The following is a 26,164-nucleotide window of genomic DNA, read 5'->3' as shown; positions in this document are numbered from 1 at the left end:
TTTTTTCATTCCACATTGCTTTAATTCCTGTGAGGCACGTGAAGGGTTAATAAACTTGTTGGATGTGGTTTTAAGCACTTTGAGGGGTTCAGTTTTTAGAATGGTGTCACTTTTGGGTATTTTATGTCATTTGGGCCTCTCAAAGTCACTTCAAATGTGATGAGGTCCCTAAAAAAATGGTTTTGTAAATTTTATTGAAAAAATGGGAAATTGCTGATGAACTTTATACCCTTCTAACTTCCTAACCCCAAAAATGTTGTATCAAAAATTGTGCTGATGTAAAGTAGACAAGTGGGAAATGTTATTTATTTACTACTTTGTGTGACATAACTCTTTTAAACTAAAAGTTTGAAAATTGTGAAATTTTCATCAAATTTCTGATTTTTTCACAAATAAAAGCAAAAATTATTTTCCTAAATTTACCGCTATCATGAAGTACAATATGCCACAAAAAACAATGTCAGAATCACCTGTATCTATTGAAGCGTTCCAGAGTTATTACCTTATAAAGTGACACTGGTCAGAATTACAAAAAATGGCCCAGGCATTAGGGACAAAATTGGCTTCATCTTTAGGGGGTTAAAGTCTTTAATAAGTTTGCAGCCATAAAATACTGTAAACTTTTAAAGACATATTTCTGAAAATGGACATATGGATGGTATACATATGTAAAATGCAGACACACTGATTGTATAATGATACAAATAAAAATTGTCATTTATATATGGACGTAAATCGGTTTATTTTGCACATGCTCATGTGAACCCAGCCTAAAGCTAATTTTTCTTATTACAATGTGTTCTTCTTCACGTGCATGTGTGCTTTCTACATATGCTATCTGCTCTCTGCCTGCTGAACTCTGGGTTTGCATTGTATGGAGATCAGATTGATTGCAGGATAGAAGCCTCCCACACACTGGAGACACCTGCAGGGCCGTATACAGGTGTGTAACAGGAAATGTGTGGGAGTCCCCGCTCCATCCTCACCCAGCATCTGTGCATCCTGGAGGCTCCACTGACAATCTGCACTACTGATCAGCACGCTCTGTACCTGGCTTCTATCATCTTACGTCACAATCTCACTACCTCCGCTCCGTCACTTAATGAATAGCAGGTCTCTTTCCATTATGTTCTCTGTAGATTCCACTCCTGATTGTGGCTTACAAATACTGATGAAATACTGACCCAACACTGATGGCCGCATTCAGGCCAGGCTCAGAGTATTTCACGGTCTGGCTATGTTGATGGTGTTTTTCCTGAGTTTTTCTGTATCAACAATATGAATGAGATTTATGCTGCACATCTTTTCCATGCAGATTCATCTGTATCATGTCTTTTTTTAGAGGTTTCCATCTATTCAAATTAATAGAAAAAATGCTTCAAAAACGCATTTTTCCTGCCTAAAAACACACTTTTCCTACCAACACTCCAGTATTTGCAGTAGATATTTCTGCTGTAAATACTGAAGTGTACATACCCTAATGGACACAAATAAGGTTGTCCGTTGTGGCTGGGAGACTCGCTGCCATAGGGTGCGCTCACACGAGCGTGAAAATCGGACGAGTGCAATGCGAGAAAATCTCACATTGCACTCTGATCAATGTTAGTCAATCAGGGAGAGAAGTTGGTCAGCTTTTCTCATCCAGAATCTGGATGCGAGAACAGTAGCAACATGCTGCGATTTTCTGCTTGAGCCATATCACTCGCACCCATTCAAGTGAATGGATGCGAGAACAACATCGGACTGCACTCGGATGTTATCCCAGTGCAGTGCGATATATGCAAAGGCTGACAATGGAGGAGATGGGGGGATTAACCCCTCCCTCTCCTCCGCAGTGCTTGCCCTCACCTTCACAGCTGTGACCTGATTGCAGGATCGGGTCATAGTCGCATGACACTCGGCTATATGCTCGTGTGAGTCCAGCCATACTGTGAAATACGCTTGTGTGACCCCAGCCTCCGACGTCCGGTCTTCACGTACATGCTCTATCCGTGTTTTTCGCAAATAAAACATGTGACATGTGAACGTTATAATATTTTTTGCAATTTACTAACAAAAGTGGAGACGTCTGTTTTTAATCCAACAAATAGATGAAAATTAGCCGTACAAGTGTACCGTAAGTGTCTGTGAAGGCCACAGGCAGCACACGGATGCATCAGTGTACAATCTAGGTGCTGTCTGTGATTAACATTATAATGGATACAAGAGACTTTACAACTTCTTTATTCACTAAAATGTACAGCAGTCAATGATGTGACTACATTTCTATGGCACATGGTAGCTGAAAGCACATACGCCTCTTAAAGGGGATGTCCAGTACTCAGACAACCCTTTCTCATTCACAGCTTATACGCGCCTTCTGTGCCGATGGCATTCCAGAGTTGCCAGAACTCGCTCTGCCAGGGTTGACATGAGGTGTTACGTCACAAGAGCCCCGTGCCCAATGCCAGCTTATCTGTCGGAAGGCAGGGAGAGTGAAGAAATCAATGGGAAGTGAGTGGCCGCAGCTCTCGCGTCCAGCTCCCAGCTTTCTGGTGTAAAAGCTTTGATGAATGAATCAGGGCGCAAATACATAAACGTGTTGTGATGATCAGACTTTTCAATAAAATCATTAACTTGTATGGGTGATTTTGATCTGTGACTTGGATCAAAAACGTAATTTTTCTTTTCCAGTCATACGGTCAGCAAAAAAACGCTGATATTGAGCGATACCATTAGCTGGGTACATGCTCTATCCGTGATAAATACACACAGAACACATGTGTGAAGAAAGGATGTCTCAATAATACCTTAAGAGGATATACCCAAAAAGAAATAAAGCATGTTACGTTGTTCTTTGTTCCTTATGTATTTCTTTGAATTTTTACTTCCGTAGGCTGCTTTCAGGCATCCATATCATATAGCTCTGACAGATGTCACTGTATGGGCGTTCATTGGCATCTCTGTCCCATAGACTATCATTAAAATGTAATTTTTCTTTTACTGGATGCCTTTGTATGGAATAGCATAGTGGGCTACCAGTGTAAAACTAGCCTGGGAAAGGCCAAAAGGACAATAATTAGGTGAATAGATGCATATATACAGTGCCTCAGAGAAAGTATTCATACCCCATGAACTTCTCCACATTTTTTTTATATAATGTTCTTCTAACAAAGTGTGATTTTTATGGCATATACCAACACTAAGTAGCAAGTATGTGTGAAGTGTAAAGGAAATGAGACAAATATATAGTCTGAAAATTGTGACGTGCATTGTATTCATAGCTCCTAAATTCTGTTAGTGCACTTATTCCCTCATACACTAAACTTGTGAGCAGGACCCTCACTCCTCTTGGTATCTGAATTCTCTAATGTCTGTATACGTCCCCTCTGAATTGTAAAGTGCTGCGGAATATGTCGGCTCCATATAGATAAAAATTATTATTATTGTATGCTGGATGACTGAAACACTTGAGAAAAATTATGAAAAACCTGGAAATAAATGGAGCACAAATGTTGCATTATTGTGCATAGGCTTGAACCAAAACCAATTTATACAATGCAGCAGAAAACTGGGGGGTTTTAGCACAAGCTGCGATCTTTGCCCATTTTGTCTGCAGTCTTGTAGCAGTTTTAGTACGTTTACGGACCTCAATAATCTTACAATTGTTTAGGTTTGCACATTTTCAGCACAGTATCACTATACAGTGTGTCCACCCATATCCTGTCCACCGTCATTAACTTGAGAACGGCGGCAGCTATAGGCATAGAAGTGGTGTCTAGGTATAGTAAAGTATCCATGCGCTACGCAATGAAACCACCTATAAAAACCTGGTGGTGGAAAACAATACAGTTATCATTTTTATCTCGAAAACTGAACGAGATAGAGAAAAAAAGTGAATTACAAAGTTGTAGGGCATCATCAATTCAATACGAATCGACACCTTGCATACAGAAATGCTATGATATGAAACCCATGACCCCCTACCCACCCAAAACATTGAATTATGGTCACGCATGTGGCGCTCCTTTAACTTTGATGCTCAAAGTGGCCACCGTCAGCTGCAATGCACATCTGGACTCTGGACAGCATACTGTATCTTGCTGCACATTGTGCAAGGTGGGAGGTAACACATTTACACAAGCATCTGTGATACGTCGTCGTAGGTCCTGCAATGTTGGTGGAGGGGTCGCATACACCTGCTGTTTGATGTGACCTCACAGAAAGAGGTTCAATGGGGTTAGGTCAGGTGAGCAAGGAGGCCACTGCCAGGCAGCCACTATACCCAATGACTTGTAGGAAAGTCTCCATGAGGTATCGCTTCATGTCCGCAGCCTTGTGAGTTTTACACGTTCTAATCATAGCATTTCTGTATGCAAGGTGTTGATTCGTGTTGAATTGATGATGCCCAACAACTTTGTAATTCACTTTTTTTCTCTATCTCGTTCCGTTTTCGAGATAAAAATGATAACTCGTTTGTTTTCCACCAGGTGGCTCTATAGGTGGTTTCGTTGTGTAGTGCATGGCTACTTTACTTAACCTAGACACCACTTCTATGACTATAGCTGCCGCCGTTCTCAAGTTAATGGCAGTGGACAGGATATGGGGTGGACACACTGTTTGTAAATGATCAGTTCCGTCTTGCTCAAAATATTGGAGTAATACAATACATGCGCCATTAAAACACTCAGACAGTGACACTTTAAATAGATATTTATATATGGATATTCATGTGATGAGGAATAGGGCTTTTGCTTCCATGCATGTCACAGTTTAAAGTGAATTAATCTGAAAATTCACAATGTACATGAGTTTTAATAAACTGCAGGGAAGAGAGATGAAAACCATTCCGTCTACTGCACACAGGTCACTCCGGTTCCTTTCAGTCCACAATAGCCATCTGGGATTTTATGCAGATATTGCTGATGGTAATCCTCGGCATAATAAAACTCCGGAACGGGCTGGATCTTAGTTGTAATGTCTCCCAAGTTACAATGTTCAAGCTCCTGTGGATAGAAGACAGCAATCATTGTATGTATATTATCTGCATCTTGCTTTCTGTGCTATCCATCACCAATGACTGATGTTCCTCATAATTGTACCTGGATGGTCTTTACTGATGTTATACAGCACAAAAGACCACAACGTGCTGCCGAAACCATGACTACATCAGATGGGCAAGGTTTTCAAATGTATTGGCCTGGCATTTTTACCTGTAAACATGATTGTTAATGGCCGCAGAATTTTGTGGGTAAAACCACAGTATTTCAGGCCTAGTCACAATCACTATACAGGCATGGTCTTGGCTGCATGCAGCCGCTGCAATCTGGCATCGTAGCTTAAGGGCTCATTTAGACTACACAACCCATGGCAGGAGCGGACATATCATTAGCGCCAACTGGACAGACAGGAGCCTAAAGGCTGCTTTACATGCTTCAATTAATCGTGCGATCGCATTTGCGATCGCACCTGCCCCCATCGTTTGTGCGGCATGGGCAATTTGTTGCCCGTGTCGCACAATTTTGTAACCCCCCCGTCACACGTACTTACTTTCCAAACGACCTCGCTGTGGGCGGCGAACATCCACTTCCTGAAGGGGGAGGGACGTTCGACGTCAAAGCGACATCACACAGCGGCTGGCCAATAGAAGCGGAGGGGCGGAGATGAGCGGGACGTAAACATCCCGCCCACCTCCTTGCTTCAGCATTGCCGGCGGCTGCAGGTAAGCTGCAGTTCATTGTTCCCGGGGTGTCACACGGAGCGATGTGTGCTGCCCCGGGTACAATGAACAACAGGACGTGCGATTTTTAGAAAATGAGCGACATGTCAGCGATGAACGAGAAGGTGAGTATTTCTTCTCGTTCATAGCTGTCGCACGCTACGATATCACTAACGATGCCGGATGGGCATCACTTACGACGTGACCCCGCCGACATCTCGTTAGATATATCGTAGCGTGTAAAACCCGCTTAAGAGGCAAGGGGGTCACTTCCACCTCTAAAAATGGTAGAAACGTGCATGATGATGAGTAAAGGCCATTTTACATGCTGCGATATCGCTAGCGAGGTCGCTAGCATGCGTACCCGCCCCCGTCGGTTGTGCGTCATGGGCAAATCGCTGCCCGTGGCGCACAACATCGCTCGAACCCATCACACTTCTTACCTGCCTAGCGACGTCACTGTGACCGGCGAATCACCTCCTTTCTAAGGGGGCGGTTCGTTCGGCGTCACAGTGACGTCACTAAGCGGGCGACCAATCGAAGCGGAGGGGCGGAGATGAGCGAGACGAACATCCCGCCCACCTCCTTCCTTCCTCATTGCGAGCGGCCGCAGGTAAGGTGAGGTTTCTCGTTCCTGCGGTGTCACACATAGTGATGTGTGCTGCTGCAGGAACGGCGAACAACATCGTACCTGCAGCAGCAACAATATTTGGGAATGGAGGAGCGTGTCAACGATTAAGGTTTTTGCATGATTTTGCGACCTTTTTCGATCGCTCGTAGGTGTCACACGCAACAACATCGCTAACGAGGCCCGATGTGCGTCACGAATTCCATGACCCCCAACGACATCGCTTTAGTGATGTCGCTGCGTGTAAAGCGGCCTTTACTGAACTGCAAAGGGCCCATTTACTGTTCTTGCACAGTTTCCATCTTCAATCTGTGTCCACTATGTGCAGCCATTCAAAAGCCTGATCAGACAGACCACAGAGAGCGATCAGTAAAAGATCGTTAGTTGGGTGATTGGCAAGCTGGAAACACTGCACGACTATCGATATCTGAGCCGTCCCATGTACACTTGGATTGTTCCATTACATTCTTAAATAAAGGTGTCTTCCTTTATCTGAATGCACTTATTTATTGCAATGTGTTACTATAACTCCAATGAAGAGTCTTTCTCTTTTACAGTTTCTCTTTCCGGTATCTCTAAAAAATGCATCTTAAGTTCATGATTACAGCCTTGGCTTGGTTTTAAACAGTGGTAATAAAGGAAAATGGATGAATTGATCCAGCATTCTGTTCTTTTTAAAATTTTATCTTTATTGATCCATTGAAATTCACTAACAAAATGCATACTCTGAGCCTTAATGGGGCTTTACACGCTACGATATCGTTAATGTTTTATCGTTGGGGTCACGCCATTAGTGACGCACATCCGGCGTCATTAACGATATCGCAGCGTGTGACACTTTTGTGCGACCTTAAACGATCGCAAAAGCGGCCAAAATGGTTTGCCACTGAGAGGTCGTCCTAAAACCAAAAATCATTTAACTCTCATTAGCGATGTTGTTCCTCGTTCCTGCCGCAGCACACATCGCTGTGTGTGACACCGCAGGAGCAACGAACATCTCCTTACCTGCATCCACCGGCAATACGGAAGGAAGGAGGTGGGTGGGATGTTTACGTCCCACTCATCTCCACCCCTCCGCTTCTATTGGACGCCTGCCGTGTGATGTCGCTGTGACACCGCACGACCCGCCCCCTTAGAAAGGAGGCGTATCGCCGGCCAGAGCAATGTTGCAGGGCAGGTAAGTCCGTGTGACGGGGTGCGCGATTTTGTGTGCGACGGGCAATGATATGCCTGTGTCGCACAAACGATGGGGGCGGGTATGCACGCTGGTGATATCGGCAATGATATTGTAGCATGTAAAGCCCCCTTTAGTCCCTCCTGATGAGCTTCAAACCTCAGTCCTAGTAAGGACTGAGGTCTGAAACGCAGCAGCCAAGGCCTAAGGCTCAGAGTATGCATTTTGTTATTGAATTTCAATGGATCAATAAAGATATAATTTTATGAAGAACCAGATGCTGGATTAATTCATCCATTTTGTACTGTAATCGTGTATGTCAGCCACAGTGATCCGGGCATCTGTGGATCCATTTGGATTGATCCATGGAGGAAGGAAGGAAACCGACCGCAACAGCTTCAGTGCCGGAAAAACTTTATTGAAGTTGCAGGTGCATTATAAAAATAGCGAGACGGGACCAAGATGCAGGATCCCTCTATTGCTGCTGATCCATTTGGATTGAGTGGTGAGCTGTTTTTCCCTTCTTTTTTGTGTAGTCGTAATAAAGGTACTTTTACTTTTTTCACATTACAATTGCAACTCCTGCATCACTCCATGTCTCATCGGAAACAGAGTTTTGATAAAGTATGAGATTCTTGGATTTTGCATCTGAAAGCAGCCATAGACTTAAAAATCAAGTAAGTTAGAGAGTAGTGTATGATATGCTCATAGCTGTTATCAGAACTTTTAGGGCTGTATTTAGCTTTGCCTGAATTCTGGGACTATTTCAGTAGCATACACCCAAAGGCATGTTTTATATATGCTAGAATACGGTGTGACTTATATCTATGAATATAAAATGAAGAAAAAAATCCTCTCGCCCAAGTGGTGAAAAATGCTTTATTGTGCTAACACACAATTAAAATCATAGTGGGGGAATGATCCCCTCTCTGCAACACCTTGCGCGTTTCGGTGGAAAAACCACTTTACTCATAGGCTTACAAGTGCAGAGTGAATATTATTCACTAAAACGCGCAAGGCGTTGTAGAGAGGGGATCACACTATGATTTTAATTGTGTGTTAGCACAATAAAGCATTTTTCACCACTTGGGCGAGAGGATTTTTTTCTTCATTTCCTATTGCATGCTGGTGGAGGTCAGCCACCACCTCTCTCCCCTCATTTGGGTCCTGAGGTTATATTGGAAGACGAGGTATTGGTTTGTTTTGTTTTTGTTTTTGCATTATGTCTATGAATACTTGGCGTACTATGGTCGTGTTGCTAAAAGTGTTAAGTTTACTATATCCAGCTGTAAATTATTGTGGTGCTAAAATAATCCATAGAGTATGTTTGTCTTTGAACCCAATAGAACTTACAATTTAATTGTCCTATGTAAAGCACTAAGGCGTCAATTTTGCAAATGATAATGAAGCTGGTAAACTCAAGCATGCCCTTTATGGATCTAAAGCTGGGTTCACATATAGCGACAGCGACAACGACATCGCTGTTACGTCACCATTTTCTGTGACGTAACAGCGACTTTGTAAGTCGCTGTTATGATCGCTGCTTAGCTGTCAAACACAGCAGAAGCAGCGATCATAACGTCGCTATATGTGCAGAGAGCAGGGAGCCGCGCACACTGCTTAGCGCTGGCTCCTTGCTCTCCTAGCTACAGTACACATCGGGTTAATTAACCCGATTGTGTACTGCAGCTACATGTCACAGTGCAGAGAGCAGGGAGCCGCGCACACTGCTTAGCGCTGGCTCCTTGCTCTCCTAGCTACAGTACACATAGGGTTAATTACCCGATGCGTACTGCAGCTACATGTGCACAGAGCAGGAGCCGGCACTAGCAGCAAGAGCGGCGGAGGCTGGTAACGAAGGTAAATATCGGGTAACCAGGGAAAGGTCCTCCCTTGGTTACCCGATGTTTACAGTGGTTACAGCTTTCCGCAGCTGCCAGACGCCGGCTCCTGCTCCCTGCTCGCTTTATTTCGTCGCTCTCTCGCTGTCACACACAGCGCTGTGTGCTTCACAGCGGGAGAGCGACGACGAAAAAATGAAGCAGGACATTCAGCAACGAGCAACGACCTCAAAGCAGGGGCCAGCTCGTTGCTGGATGTCACACACAGCGACAGCGACGGGACGTCGCTGCAACGTCACAGAAAATGGTGACGTAGCAGCGACGTCGTTGTCGTCGTCGCTGTGTGTGACACCACCTTAAGGCAACTTTCCTGAGAGTTTTCACAACTGCAAACCTTTACAGTAGAGTGAGTGTGCGGACATCATGAATATAAAACTGGTTTGGGTGATGCGGTTGAGGACTTCGGGTATATTAATAAGACTTTTGTTTATGGTTTTGTTGTTTTTTTGTGGTATCCTGTTAATAATTATTTGGCTTATTTACTCAGAGGGCATCTCTGGTCATTGGCAAGTGTGTAGAGAAATATTGTAGCTAAATGCAACCAGTTTGACTTTCTTAACCTTAGTTAGGAGTGCCCTCTGCTGGTATCAGGCCAGTATGACAGTGAAGCAATTCCAGAATTTATGGAATGTTACTCGGGCATTGGAATTTAATTATGGAGAATATTTACCTTTTGGTAGCTGTCCATTGACTGAAGAGCTGCTTCCCTCTGCTGATCGCCATAGGTGAATATCACAGAGCGGTACTGAGTACCGATATCATGTCTTTGCTTCATTCCTGCATTGACAGATGGAGTGATACTTTTATGGGAAAGGATTATATTGTCATGGGTATTCTTCTTATCACAGACCGGTAACATATCTAGCGGGCTCTAAAATTAGGCTCACAACATGCTCTGCCAGATAGTAGTTCCAGCACACTTTAGGATCTGTAAATTGTTCTCTTGCTCTCTTCCATATATAGTTACACAAGGGTCCAACTAAAACACTTGTGTAATTACTGATCCCTTTTACATTGCACCTCTGTTATTAAACATTTTCGATGTGAATAACTATGATATTTCAGGTGAAATTAATTTGAACATTAGAATTAGGTTATAGGTGGAACAGGATCATTAAAGGTTTTTATTTTAATAGGATTGGGTTAGTTTATACTCAAACATAGTTAATACAAAAAGTGCTGAATATGTTGTATTACTTATCTGGCAGTTAACTTGTATTGCACTTCAGAGCTGTATTCACAATTCTGCTGTTTAATAGAAATGATTGACAAGCTTTTAATATAAGCACATTCCTGACAGTCTGGCTTAACTTTTCCTAAATCAGCAGAATCGTGGACCCAGAACTGAATTTTAAGGCTATGTGCGCACGTTGCGTCGGAGTACCTGCAGTTTATTCTGCACGTTTTCCTTCCCTTGGTTTTTGACCAAATGGCTTTTGACCATTTTTTAGCGCTAAAAACGCGTGCGTTTTTACCGCGTTTTTAGTGCGTTTTTAGCGCTTTTTACCTGCGTTTTCACCTGCGTTTCTGCAGATGCGTTTTTGAGATCAAGACACTGAGAAATAAAGTTGAAATAGTCAAAAAGATTGAAAAAAGAGAAAAAAATTATAAAATTAACTTTTAATAAAATTAAATGGGAAATTATCAATTTAAATGTAATAATAGCGGTTATGCACATTTTAACAGAAAAATAGCTAAAGTTTAGTATTTTTTAGCATTTAAATTTTCGGTTATTGTGTGTGTGTAAAGGAACATTAGAACCCATTAATTTTATGCCAGAAAAGCATGCGTTTTTGGAGGCAAAAACGCAGTTGAAAAGCAGGTAAAAAGCATGAAAAACGCAGGAATTGTGATTTTGGTTGCTTTTTGACATTTCTCATTGACTCCAATGTTAAGGAAACGCTGCAGAAATGGCAAAAACAACTGACATGCTGCTTCTTTTTCAGCATGGTTTTTGACCACAAATATGCAAATTAAACGCTGCTGAACAAAAAGCAAAGTGCAGACAGGATTTCTGCTTTTCCCATAGACTTTGCTGGAAATCAAAAATGCATGCATTTTTGCCCAAAAACGCTGCTGCCAAAAACGCTGCAGAAACGCCGTAAAAAACGCAACGTGCGAACATAGCCTAACACCGGCTAACACTTGATTATTACTATGGTATAAAGTAAAAGCATATACTGTATATGTAATGTTATTCAATTTATGTGGATTAATTCTGTATGTTTATTACAAATAATGTTTTAGGTGATCATACACTTTGATGGAATTATAACTGACATAACAGCTGCTCCCCAACTTTAGAGATCCCACATATTCCACGTACACAAAATATGAAATATTTATTTAATATAAGCCTCTATCTTTTAGCAAACCACTTAGTAATAGTTATCGTACCCTCTGTTGGGTCGTGATTTTCCCAGAACAATTTAAGCAAAGACTTATAACTGATCACTTTCGGGTCATATACAACTCGGGTGACTTCAATGTGTGCAGTAAGACCTATAACAAAAAATACAAAGAAAATTATTACAGATACAGATAGCAGTGAAATGCTATTTATTTGTAGAAAATATTAGGCTCGCTTTATATTTATATTGGAGGCTCCAGTGCAAATAATGTCACTTTGAGGAAAGAAATAGAGCATGCTAGTGTGCTACAGTGAACCTAGCCTCAGTTGTGTGTTGTTTTGGGGTTTTTTTCTATAAGGGGGTATGACCTCTGGGACCTGCGCCTATCTCTAAAATGAAGGTTACCATCAACCCGTCTCATGGGCACTTTACAAGAGTTCCAAAAGCCGCTGAGCAAACCATGAAGATACATTTACAGTTTTATGATTTGTATCTGTAAAAGAAGACATAAAACTTCAAAACTGTGGAAATTTTGGTAAAATTCCATTTCATGGAAATGTGATTTTCTTCGTAGTGTACAGCTGTATGGTGTAGAAAGCCTTAGCTGAGGTCCAGTCACTGCCACCCGCAAAACTATAATAAATCAAATCCATAAGAGAAAGGAAGCAGGGAAAGCAATGGAAGAAAATTGATCTCTCACTGCAATTGGAAACTCTCCAAAATATTGTGTCCTTAAGACCAAATGTTCCATGAACTGGACACTATATAATAGTGGCTGCAAAGCATTTGGCAACTAATGAGTTAACATCATTTTTTTTTTTTTTTTTCCAAGTCCAAGTGTGTTATGAGTTCTCACAGTAGGTTTGTACTAATTCTCCCTGCATGCTGTTGACTAATCATAAGAAGGCAGCATCACTCAAAGGAAAAAAAAGAGCCCCATCATAGCTTAGAGCCAGTTTCTCAGTGTGTGAGATGTAATCATACAGCTCTGATCTCCTGGTCTAAGGGTACCTTCACACTTTAGCGATGCAGCAGCGATCCGACCAGCGATCTGACCTGGTCAGGATCGCTGCTGCATCGCTACATGGTCGCTGGTGAGCTGTCAAACAGGCAGATCTCACCAGCGACCACTGAACAGCCCCCAGCCAGCAGCGACGTGCAAGCGACGCTGCGCTTGTACGGAGCCGCCGACTGGAAGCTGCGGAGACTGGTAACTAAGGTAAACATCGGGTATGGTTACCCGATGTTTACATTAGTTACCAGCGCTGTGTGCAGGGAGCAGGGAGCCGCGCACACTGAGCGCTGGCTCCTTGCTCTCCTAGCTGCTGTACACATCGGGTTAATTAACCCGATGTGTAATGCAGCTACATGTGCAGAGAGCAAGGAGCCGCGCACACTGCTTAGCGCTGGCTCCTTGCTCTCCTAGCTGCTATACACATCGGGTTAATTAACCCGATGTGTACAGCAGCTACATGTGCAGAGAGCCGGAGCCGGCAGCACAGGCAGCGTGAGAGCTGCGGAGGCTGGTAACTAAGGTAAATATCGGGTAACCACCTTGGTTACCCGATGTTTATCTTGGTTACAAGCTTACCTCAGCTGTCAGACGCCGGCTCCTGCTCCCTGCTCGCTTCATTTGTCGCTCTCTCGCTGTCACACACAGCGATGTGTGTGTCACAGCGGGAGAGCGGCTTTGAAGAAAACGAACCAGGGCTGTGTGTAACGAGCAGCGATCTCGCAGCAGGGGCCAGATCGCTGCTCAGTGTCACACACAGTGAGATCGCTAATGAGGTCACTGCTGCGTCACAAAAAGCGTGACTCAGCAGCGATCTCGGCAGCGAGCTCGCTGTGTGTGAAGCACCCCTAACCTCCTGCATGATTAGAAAGCACAGATGACTAACACTTGTCAGATAAGGTCTGTGTGGAGGGAAGGGCAGTGCAGATGAGTTTAGCTGTATCACACTACAAACCTTCTATCATGGCCTCCTCTGCTATACTGCCACTCCCCCACACTGCCTGTCTGGAGCTGTATTAATGTTACACTTATGTCTGTTGTCAGGGCTGTATTTTGCCTTCATGCTGCCCTAGGCACTTTAAGTGGTCGCGCCCCTTAGAGACAACGTAAAACTATGAGTTTTCGCACACGACATCTGTTTAAGGCAGATCTACTCTGTAAAACACTTGAAAAAGTATAAATGAGAAATGAAGGGCACTAATCTCCCCAATGAGGATCACCACAGACACATCAAAACATAGCATGAGTATAAAATATTCCCACCACACCGTCCCCACTTATATACTGTGACTGTCACACTGCCCCTAATAAACTAAAACACCACACTGTCCTCACTTATAAACTACTGTATACCCACCACACCTTCCTCGATTATGAAATATGATCTGCACGTTGTCCTCACATCATGCTGCTCCCTCATCACAATGTCCCATGCATGCTGCACCCTCCTCACAATGTCCCATGCATGCTGCCCCCTCCTCACAGTGTCCCATGCATGCTGCCCCCTCCTCACAATGTCCCATGCATGCTGCCCCCTCCTCACAATGTCCCATGCATGCTGCTCCCTCCTCACAATGTCCCATGCATGCTGCCCCCTCCTCACAATGTCCCATGCATGCTGCCCCCTCCTCACAATGTCCCATGCATGCTGCCCCCTCTTCACAATGTCCCATGCATGCTGCCCCCTCCTCACAATGTCCCATGCATGCTTCCCCCTCCTCACAATGTCCCATGCATGCTGCCCCCTCCTCACAATGTCCCATGCATGCTGCCCCCTCCTCACAATGTTCCATGCATGCTGCCCCCTCATCACAGTGTCCCATGCATGCTGCTCCCTCCTCACAGTGTCCCATGCATGCTGCCCCCTCCTCACAATGTCCCATGCATGCTGCCCCCCTCCTCACAGTGTCCCATGCATGCTGCCCCCTCCTCACAGTGTCCCATACATACTGCCCCCTCCTCACAGTGTCCCATGCATGCTGCCCCCTCCTCAGTGTCCCAAGCATGCTGCCCCCTCCTCACAGTGTCCCATGCATGCTGCCCCTTCCTCACAGTGTCCCATGCATGCTGCCCCCTCCTCACAGTGTCCCATGCATGCTGCCCCCTCCTCACAGTGTCCCATGCATGTTGCCCCCTCCTCACAGTGTCCCATGCATGCAGCCCCCACCTCACAGTGTTCCATGCATGCTGCCCCCTCCTCACAGTGTTCCATGCATGCTGACCCCTCCTCACAATGTCCCATGCATGCTGCCCCCTCCACAGTGTCCCATGCATGCTGCCCCCTCCTCACAGTGTCCCATGCATGCTGCCCCCTCCTCACAGTGTCCCATGCATGCTGCCCCCTCCTCACAATGTCCCATGCATGCTACCCCCTCCTCACAGTGTCCCATGCATGCTGACCCCTCCTCAGTGTCCCATGCATGCTGCCCCCTCCTCACAGTGTCCCATGCATGCTGCCCCCTCCTCAGTGTCCCATGCATGCTGCCCCCTCCTCAGTGTCCCATGCATGCTGCCCCCTCCTCAGTGTCCAATGCATGGTGCCCCCTCCTCACAGTGTCCCATGCATGCTGCCCCCTCCTCACAGTGTCCCATGCATGTTGCTCCCTCCTCAGTGTCCCATGCATTCTGCCCCCTTCTCAGTGTCCCATGCATGCTGCCCCCTGTTCACAGTGTCCCATGCATGCTGCTCCCTCCTCACAGTGTCCCATGCATGCTGCCCCCTCCTCACAATGTCCCATGCATGCTGCCCCCTCCTTACAATGTCCCATGCATGCTACCCCTCTCCATGAGCTCCTAATGCTGCCTTCCTCTTTTGCATAATGGCACCTCTATGCTGCCCCACTCATCATACTAAGACTACCACACTAGAGCTTATGCTGAGACACCCCCCCACACACAAACACTACCCCACTCTTGATATTGACTCCCCTACATTGCTCCACTCCATACTGAGCCCACAAATGCTGCCCCTTCTCCATAATGAGCTCCCAATGCTGCCCCCTCTCATTCTGAGTCCTTACACTCCCACCCATCGATTTTCTCATTGCAATATCCCTCAACTCTTGTCCTCTGTCTCTAGCAATGGACCCTCTCGCCCAATCCCCCAACAGCAGCCTCTCCCCCAGCATCAGCCTCTCTTCCCCCACCTCCAGCAGCAGCCTCTCCCCCTGCATCAGCCTCTCTCCTTCCAGCCTCCCCCAGCATTAGCCTCCCCCAGCATCAACTTCTCTCTTCCCAGCCTCCCCCAGGATCAGCCTCTCTCCTCCCAGTCTCCCCCAGCATCAGCCTCTTTCCTCCCAGCCTCCCCCAGTATCAGCCTCTCTCCTCCCAGCCTCCCCCAGCATCAGCTTCTCTCCTCCCAGCCTCCCCCAGTATCAGCCTCCCCAGCATTACCCCCAGCATCAGCCTCCCCAGCATTAGCCTCTCTCTTCCCAGCCTCCCCCAGCATCAGCCTCCCCCAGGATCAGCCTCTTTCCTCCCAGCCTCCCCCAGCATCAGCCTCCCCCAGCATCAGCCTCCCCCAGCATCTTGGCTCCCCCCTCCCAGCCTCCCCCAGCATCTTGGCTCCCCCCTCCCAGCATCTCTCCTCCCCCCTCACAGCCTCCCCCAGCATCAACCTCCCCCTCCCAGCCACAGCCTCCCCCCTCCCAGCCTCCCCCAGCATCAGCCACCCCCAGCATCAGCCTCCCCACTCCCAACATCAGCCTCCCCCAGCATCAGCCTCTCTCCTCCCAGCCTTCCCCAGTATCAGCCACTCTTCACCCAAGTCTCCCCCAGTATAGGCCTCTCTTCCCCAAGTCTCCCCCAGTATAGGCCTCTCTTCCCCCAAGTCTCCCCCACTAGCAGCCTCTCTTCTCCCAAGTCTCCCCCAGTATCAGCCTCTCTTCCCCCAAGTCTCCCCCACTAGCAGCCTCTCTTCCCCCAAGTCTCCTCCAGTATCAGCTTCTCTTCCCCCAAGTCTCCCTCACTAGCAGCCTCTCTTCTCTCAAGTCTCCCCAACTATCAGCCTCTTTCCCCCCACCACATGCGCAGATCTCCAGTCTGCATTAGAGACACCCAAACACTCCTTATGAATCTTCAGCTCTTCGAGCACTTACCTGCTCCAGTGCCCGCCGCCATCTTCCTGGCTCACGTGAGTATCCTCTTCTGACAAAGGTTTCCATCGCGGCGTCCTCCGTGGCGTCCTGCTGTGAACTCTGCATGTGATGTCCACACAGAATTAGACACAGCACAGAGGAAGGAGCTGATTGGCGCACGCCTGTGACCCCGGAAGTGCAGGCGCCGGCAGTACCGGTGTCAATCAGCTCACTGTGCCCATCCGCCGCTGTTTGTCTGCATTCGCGTCTTAATTGACGCGGATACAAATAAATGGAGGTGCGCCTCCCCCTCCGAAAACACAGCGGATTTAATCGACTGTCTAATAGAGAGGGAGAGGATGTGTAAAAAAAAAATTTTTTTTTTGCTGCCAGAAGTGCCACCCCAGGCACAGGACCACGGGTGCCTAGTGGTAAATACGGCCCTGTCTGTTGGGCTCAACTTGTATTCATTCTGTAGTGAGATTAGAGCAAGGTGTTATATATCATATTGATGATTAAGCGCACACTACATGCTCGAAACGCGTCATTGCTCATTCTCCAGTCCTTGATGCTGGATTTTAAATGAATTTTGAATAAAGAAGTTCTTTCTACAATTTTACTGGCTACCACAAGAATGCTGGACTTTTTTCCCTTGTTTGCAATCAGCGATGCCGTGTCGTGTCCATGCACCTACGTCCTAGCTAAGCTGGCTACTTCTCTTGCATTGTCTTCAACATCATTAGAGCACTGAAAACCGCTAAATCATAATGCATCTCCTCGCCATTCTCTAATACCATTTCTTCTCATCCCGAAAGGGAAACATGACTTAATCTGCCAGTGGGATGAGACAGTGACAGAGTGGTTTGCTAGCAGTAATGTGCCCTTTAACATGATAACATTTTCCCCTGCGTTCCCCTCTGAAAACAATTAATGCCTCCTGAATGTTCCTTTAGAACAGGGGTGGGGAACCTTTTTACTGCCGGGGGCCATTTGTAAATTTCTACCAACCTTCGGGGTCTACACAAAATTATCAATGTGAAAATTAACTGGCTATTTTTGATCAAGCAATTAATTAACTCACCCCTACTGTGGTGGCCGGAGCTGCTTCTCTTTGGTGCGGCAATTAAAGGGGTGGTTCACCCATTTTTTTTATTTTCTGTAGGAGTTATACTTACCTTTCTAGGCGTCTTCTCCATTGGCTTCTGTTTCCAGTTCTGGCACTGAGCGGCGCTATCCTGCACGCTCAGTGCCGGTCACATGACCCCCTGGAGCTGTGGCCGCCGGCATCCTCTGACGTCCCGGCATTTCCGGGCTCTCAAACAAGACGGGTACGTCACAGGATGCCGGCGCCACTCAGATTGAGTGACAGGGCTGTGGGCGGTGACTACCGCACGTCACAGCTCAGCATCGAGGGGAGGAGCCGGAGGACGTTTGTGTGGAGCCGGCTAAGCGTCCTGCAGATGGAGAGGAACGGGGCGCCAGGGTGCAGTACAGGGGGGGGTTCTTCAGCTGAATCCCCCCCTGCACGTAAGTATGTGATCACACTGTCCACCCGCCCGCTCTGCTGCGATGTCAGGAGAGCGGCCGGTGTCGGGCAGTGTGATCATCTGCTCCTCCCAGCAGCAAGACACTGACAGGCATGTGACCGCTGTGCTCTGCCATCTGTCCTGCTGCATGGGACCAACTGTCTGCACTCTGTCACCTGCACCACAAGTCACAGAGTGGAGACAGTTGGTGACAGAGCAACTCTGCCCCCCCCCCGTTCTTTCCCCACTCTCTTCTCTCCCCCCACTCTTCTCCCCCCTCCCCTCTTCCCCCTCTTCTCTGCCCCCCTCTTATCCCTCTCTCCTCTCCCCTCTCTTTTCCCTCGCTCTCTTCCCCCCCTCGCTCTTTTCCTCCCCCCTGCGCTCTTTTCCTCCCCCCCTGCGCTCTCTTTTCCTCCCCCCTGCGCTCTTTTTTCCTCCCCCCTGCGCTCTCTTTTCCTCCCCCCTGCGCTCTCTTTTCCTCCCCCCTGCGCTCTCTTTTCCTCCCCCCTGCGCTCTCTTTTCCTCCCCCCCTGCGCTCTCTTTTCCTCCCCCCGCGCTCTCTTTTCCTCCCCCCTCGCTCTCTTTTCCTCCCCCCCTCGCTCTCTTTCCCTCCCCCCCTCGCTCTCTTTTCCTCCCCCCTCGCTCTCTTTTCCTCCCCCCTGCGCTCTCTTTTCCTCCCCCCTGCGATCTCTTTTCCTCCCCCTGCGCTCTCTTTTCCTCCCCCCTGCGCTCTCTTTTCCTCCCCCCTGCGCTCTCTTTTCCTCCCCCTGCGCACTCTTTTCCTCCCCCCTGCGCTCTCTTTTCCTCCCCCCTCGCTTTCTTTTCCTCTCCCCCCCCTCGCTTTCTTTTCCTCCCCCCCTCGCTTTCTTTTCCTCCCCCTCGCTCTCTTTTCCTCCCCCCTCGCTCTCTTTTCCTCCCCCCTCGCTCTCTTTTCCTCCCCCCTCGCTCTCTTTTCCTCCCCCCTCGCTCTGTTCTCCCCCCCTCGCTCTGTTCTCCCCCCGCTCGCTCTCTCTTTCCCCCCCCCCGCTCGCTCTCTTTTCCTCCCCCGCGCTCTTTTCCTCCCCCCTGCGCTCTTTTCCTCCCCCCTGCGCTCTCTTTTCCTCCCCCCTGCGCTCTCTTTTCCTCCCCCATGCGCTCTCTTTTCCTCCCCCCTGCGCTCTCTTTTCCTCCCCCCTGCGCTCTCTTTTCCTCCCCCCTCGCTCTCTTCTCCCCCCCTCTCGCTCTGTTCTCCCCCCCGCTCGCTCTCTTTCCCCCCCACTCGCTCTCTTTTCCTCCCCCCCGCTCGCTTTCTTTTCCTCCCCCCCGCTCGCTCTCTTTTCCTCCTCCCTCCCCCCGCTCGCTTTCTTTTCCTCCCCCCTCGCTCTCTCTCTTTTCCCTCGCTCTCTCCTGGCATGGTCAGTACAGAAATCTCTCCATCGTGGAGGGGTGAGAGGGAGTAATAAACATGGAGTCCCTACTGTGTCTGTTGTCTGTGTATTTATTGTTGTGCAGGTGACTGGATGATACATGTCACTATCTTTCACCACTCTGGGACTTGTTGTGCAGGTGACCGGATGATACATGTCAATAACTGCCCCACTCTGAGACTTGTTCAGGTGAGAGTGTATACAGTTGGAACAATGCAGCAGACGTCACAGAGTGGAGCAAGTTAGTGACATGTATCATCCCGGTCACCTGCACAACAAGTCCCAGAGTGGATACAGTGACATGCAGCACACTATGTGTCAGAGCAGAGCATGTCACCAACTTGCTCTGCTCTGTCACCTGCGGTGCTGCATGTCACGTTTTTGCTCACTGCGTTTTTAATCAGTGCACAATGCCATTAAAGATTGTTGATGAAAAAAATAAAAAAGGTCTGATGTCATTTCCTTATTCAAAATGTTCATTGTATGCAGGAGAGCAGACAGCAGCTGCAGAACTACAAGGCTCAGCATCCTCCATCCAGGACTGTATGCAGTTTTTTACCCCAAAAAGAAAAAAAAAATGACGTGGGCTTCGCCATATTTTTGTATGCTAGCCGGGTACAGCAGGCAGGTACGGGCTGCCCCCAACCCCCAGCTGCCTATTTGTACCCGGCTGGGAACCAAAAATATAGAGAAGCCCTTTTTTTTTTTTATTTCATGAATTTCATGAAATAATTTAAAAAAAAACTGACGTGAGCTTCGCCTAATTTTGGTGTCCAGCCGGGTACAACTAGGCAGCTGGGGATTGGAATCCACAGTGAAGGGTGCCCAAGCTTTCTGGGCACCCCCACTGCGAATTGCAGTCCGCAGCCACCCCAGAAAATGGCGCTTTCATAGAAGCGCCATCTTCTGGCGCTGTATCCAACTCTTCCAGCTGCCCTGATGCCGGGTGGCTAGCCGGGTAATAATGGAGTTAGGGCTAGCTGTATATTATCAGCTAGCCCTAAGCCCGAAATTCATGGTGTCACGCCAATATTAGACATGGCCACCATGAATTTCTAGTAATGATAAAAAAAAAAAAACACAACACACAGAAAAATATTTTTATTAGAAATAAAACACAACACAATTAGTGACTCCATCTTTATTGAAATAAACCCCCTCCGCAGTAATCCTGGGTCAGGGTCCCGCGCCGTCCAATCCGGATCCAATATCATCTGATCGGTTTGCTGGAAGGCAAAGCGATCAGATGATGTGTCAGGTTAAACTACGTGAATCACATCACACTTCAGCTGATTGTATAAAAGCCGATTATACAATCAGCTGAAGCATCAGTGCAAAAAAAATAAATAAATAAATAAATACTCACGTCTGTGCTGATTACCGGCAGCTCCTGAAGCGGAGTCTGATCCTGGCCCATCACTGCAGGAGCTGCCGGTAATCAGCTGATAAAGTCCCCTGACGGCAGGATCAGCTGATAGCCGGCCGGGCGCGAAAAAGCCGGCGAGACTACGATCAGCTGATGCGTCAGGTGACTGCATCAGGTGATCCACGGCCAGGTCCTGCAAGCTTCGTGCATGCACCGGGGAGACTGCACACAGCCAGAGCGGCGGGACCGAGACAGGGGCTGGAAGCAGGCATGGCACCCGGACCCTGCAGACAGGTGAGTATGACATACACACTCACACACACACTGTATATACACACACACACTGTATATACGCACACACACTGTATATACACACACACACGGTATATACACACACTGTATATACGCTCACATATACACATACACTGTATATACACATACACACTCACACACACACACTGTATATACGCACACACACGGTATATACACACACTGTATTTACGCGCACACACACTTTCTTCCCCTGGCTGTGCAGAGCTGCTGTCTCTGTGTAATTGATCTTAGTGCACAGCCACTGGGAAGAGGCAGGGAGGAGGGTTTGGTCGGAGAGCAGAGTGGGTGTATTAGACACAATGGGTGTGTTAGATAAGCCAGACACCGCCCTAGAGCCACAAAGAATTCTGGGACTTGTAGGAACTGAACACAAGAAGTCAGAGGAGAGATTAACCCCATCAGAGCTGGAGCCAGCAATGACCGTGTGCTGCTAGTGCACAATAAAAGGTAATTTTGCTGAAAAAACATAATAGATGTGTTGAGGGGCACATATTAGCAAGATTTATCAGAAAAAAAAAAATCAGTTTTGGTAACTGGACAACTTCTTTAATTGTCAGTGATATTGATCACATAACGTTGCTTTTCACAACTACTTTTCCAGGTTTGTCTCTGTCTGGAGTGCAGTCAACTCTTTGTGATAATAAGATTGGTAAATCATATGTATCCAATAACAGACGCTGGGACTGCTGTATATACATCATATAGGAGACGTTGGGACTGCTGTATATACAACACAGGAGTCATTGGGGGCACATGCATCACTCTCGGGGCTGGGGACATGTATATGCCCCAGCCCCTTCTGTGATGTATATGCCCCAGCCCCTTCTGTGATGTATATGTCCCCAACCCCTTCTGTGATGCATATGTCCCCAGCCCCTTCTGTGATGCATATGTCCCCAGCCCCTTTTGTGATATATATTCCCCAGCCCCTCCTGTGATATATATGCTCTCAGCCACTCCTGTAATGTATATGCCCCAGGCCCTCCTGTAATTTATTATGCCCCAGCCCCTTATGTGATGTGTAAGCTCCAACCCCTCCTGTGATATCTACATCACAGGAGACACTGGGGGCATACATATCACAGGAGATGCTAGGGGCATACACATCACAGGAGACGCTGGAGGCAAACACATCACAGGAGGGGCTGGGGGCATACACATCACAGGAGGGGCTGGGGGCATATATGTCACTGGAGGGGCTGGGGGCATACACGTTACTGAAGGGGCTGAGGGCATACACATCACTGGATTGGCTGAGACATATACATTACAAGAGATGCTAGGGCACAGGCATCACTGGGAGTCATATATATGGCGGAGAGCCACAGACCGCACTTGAAGGAAGGGGCACGGACAGCACTGTTGGGGCACAAACATCACTGGGGAGCAGGCATCACTAGGGGTCATGGACAGCACTGGGTACATGGACAGCTCTGGAGGAGCACAGACATTACTAGGGGGGGCACAGACATCACTGGAGGCATAAACAGCACTGGGGGGCACGGACAGCATGATGGAGGGAAAACACTAGTGGGCACGGACAGCACTGGGGTGCACGGACAGCACAAGGGGGCTTGGATATCATGAGGGGAGCACGGACAGCACTAGGGGGGCACTGGGGAAAACGGATAACACTTGCGGAGCTTAAACATCACTAGGGGAGCACGGCATCACTAGGGGGGAACTGGGGGGCACGGACAAAACTTCTAGAGCACAGACATTTCTAGGGGGGCACAGACAGCACAGGGGAACATGGACATCACTGGGGGGCACAGCACTGGGGTGGTACACAGCACTGGGGGTGGTACACAGCACTGAAAGGTAGCACACAGCACTGGAGAGAGCACACAGCACTGGGAAAAGGGTCACAGTACAGGGGGGCACACAGCATAGGGGGACACACAGCACTGGGGGAGGGGGTACACAGCACTATGGGTGGCACACACACAGCACTGGGGAGGGGGCACACAGCACTGGGGGTAACACACAGCACAGGGGGCACATAGCACTGGGGGAGCACATAGCTCTGGGGGGCATACAGCACTGGGGGCCCACAGCACTATTTGTGGCACACACAGCACTGGGGGAGGGGGCACACAGCACTGGGAGTGGCACACAACACAGGGTGCACACAGCACTATGGGTGGAAACACACAGCACTGGGGGAGGGAGCACAAAGCACTGGGGGTGGCACACTGCACAGGGGGCACACAGCACTGGGAGAGGGGGCACACAGCACTATGTGTGGCACACACGCAGCACTGGGGAGGGGGCACACAGCACTGTGGGTTGCACACAGCTCTGGAAGCCATGAAGCTGCTGCTTGTCTTCAGAGCGCTAACCCCGCCCACAAAGTAAGTCCTGAGCATACTCACACTGGCCAGTGTTCAGGAGTGAACGCTTCGGCCATAGTCACACATCGCATCACCCTGAAGGGCAGCACACTCTCCTGACAGGAGCATCTCAGCTGCATAGAAACACATGCAGCTGACCCGCTCCTGTCAGGAGAGTGTGCGGCCCTTCAGGGTGATGGGATGTGAGTCACTCGCAAGTGTGACATCGTAATGCGCGTCCTCGTAGTGCACAGGGAGATTTAAAGCACCGGTGGCCAGCAAGACACAATGGCCAGCAAGAAGCGATGACCGGCCAGAATACTGCAGCCATAGGAATCTGCCCAGAGGCCACAGAAAACCTTCTTGTGGGCCGCATACAGCCCGCGGGCCAGAGGTACCCCACCCCTGCTTTAAAAAAGTATTAATTCCAGATTACAACTCTGTTAAAAAATAATGATATGCCCCTTCAAATATAGTAATGCCACCTTTGTACCACAATCAGCAAAATACAAAGTGTCTACTCACCTAATCCAATCCTTTGAGTACTATTCTCACCTGCACACAGAGCAAGCCTACATTGGTAGCACAATATAGTGATGTCACTGCTCCAACTGTGTCGGGACACAGACAGCAAGAAGGAGAGTGGCTGGGAAAGGAGCCATCTAAATACACTTGCCAGGAGTTTGGAATGACACAAAAAAAAGTCACGGACGCCATTCCCGCCAGCACCTTCAACCCTGATTCTGCTTAGGTGGGTTCCATAGGCTTTTCCACTCTGCCTCTAAATATAGGATCATTATTGGTCCCTATATATATCTCTTTTGACATCTTGGTCACTTTGGTCTCTTCCTATATATATGTACTTGTGACGCCCTGGCAAAACCATGTAGTCACAGTTAGGCCCCCGCACTACACCGTTCCCTCACTAGGAAACATACAGCCAACCAGAAAACCTAGTCACCCCCCCTTAGGGAAAGATAGACACAAAAGTGGGCGTGACTAGGCGGTTGGGACATGCCCACCCAGGGGTCCAGACAGGCCGGGACGGGAAAACAGCAGTTCAGTCAGAAAGTGTTGAGAGTTCAGTTTGGAAAGGAGTGTGGGCTGGAGCTAAGTATAGCTCCAGCAGTGAAGTTCAGGTTGAATGGTACCAGGGTAGGAGCCCTGGTGCCACTGACTAAGAGGCAGACGGTGGTCTCCGTCAGCAGGAGACGGGAAGACGGCTCAGTGGAACCGAGCTGGACTGGGACAGGGTTGTAGCCCGCCGGTACCGACACGGGGAACTGACCCGGAAACCTGAGCACAAAAGGGGGTACTCGGACCCTGAAGCCAGGACCAGAAACAAGTGGAACTGGTTAATTAACCGATTGAGGCCAGGACTAGAGGTCCTGTCCCAACCAAAGTCCCTCATAGAAGACAACAGCCCACCGATTAGGGATAAGAGGTCACCGCCAAGGCCCATAGATCCCACGGGCCAGCGTCTGCGGGCACAGCTCCTTAGGCCACATCCAGCCGGAAGCGGACTCCTGAGTTTCACACTAGGAAAGTCCACCTTACACACAGCAGTGCAGGAAAAGGATAGAGACCACCAGCCGGGTGGGGGACCCGAACGCAACCGGCCGCGACACCGGCCACAATCACCTTGGTTTACCAGAGACTTGTGTGGTTTATTAACCGTGAGTACACCAACACTCCCTGCGGTCGCTATCCCCTGCATCGAGCCACCGGGTCCCGGGGCCATCATCCCTACTCACGGAGGGGTTAACAACTTGCTGCACAACATCTTCCCCGGGTGCCCTATAACAGCAGTGGTGGTGTCCCACCTCACCACACACCGTGGGTGGCGTCACGAACTTACTACGGCCTAGCCCGTACATCTACGTTCCCCCCATTTTATTCAGCGTGTCCGCGAGACCCCTGGGTCCGGAGGCCCTCGAGCCACCACCCCTGAAGGCCCGGATCCGAGCAGCGCCGGCTGCTGGCAAGGGGGCGGCACACCAAGATCAAGTGTTTACGTCTACTATAGCATCTATTTTGGTTACACAGGAGAGTACACCAGGCCTTTCCATCCTGCCTTCATTTTTGTTCTCCCTAGGCAGATTCACTCATTTTAGTGCTTATTTTGGTTGGGTGCTATGAGTATTATTGGGGTACTTTATTATTGTGTTTTGTTTTTTCAGATATATTAATTATTTTTTGCTGGAATGTGCGCCTCCCTATATGTTGTCTGTCTATAATACACTGTCACTTGCACCTTCTTTGAATAAAGATTAGGGATGATCGAATACCTCAAATATTCGGCTTCGTGAATATTTTCTGAATAGGTCGCCACTATGCGAATATTCGATGCGCAATGTAAG

The 26,164-nt window shown here is 48.2% G+C and overlaps 1 protein-coding gene across 4 annotated transcripts in view; it reads right to left on the bottom strand.

Moving 5' to 3' along the window:
• Positions 1–4,677: 4,677 nt before the first annotated feature.
• LOC142289978 (peptide methionine sulfoxide reductase MsrA-like) overlaps positions 4,678–26,164 on the bottom strand; it is an 89,982-nt gene continuing 68,495 nt past the window's right edge. For all 4 annotated transcript variants that reach the window (XM_075333924.1, XM_075333921.1, XM_075333922.1 and 1 more), the window contains 3 exons: positions 11,799–11,903; positions 10,072–10,178; positions 4,678–4,985 (listed from right to left, as the gene is read on the bottom strand). In XM_075333924.1, the coding sequence (XP_075190039.1) occupies positions 4,833–4,985; positions 10,072–10,178; positions 11,799–11,903 (365 nt within the window). In that variant the 3' untranslated portion in view covers positions 4,678–4,832. The remainder of the gene's footprint in view (positions 4,986–10,071; positions 10,179–11,798; positions 11,904–26,164) is intronic.

Source organism: Anomaloglossus baeobatrachus, chromosome 2 (assembly GCF_048569485.1).
Source record: "Anomaloglossus baeobatrachus isolate aAnoBae1 chromosome 2, aAnoBae1.hap1, whole genome shotgun sequence".
Classification (NCBI taxonomy): domain Eukaryota; kingdom Metazoa; phylum Chordata; class Amphibia; order Anura; family Aromobatidae; genus Anomaloglossus; species Anomaloglossus baeobatrachus.
This window is presented reverse-complemented; position numbering and strand designations above follow the sequence as displayed.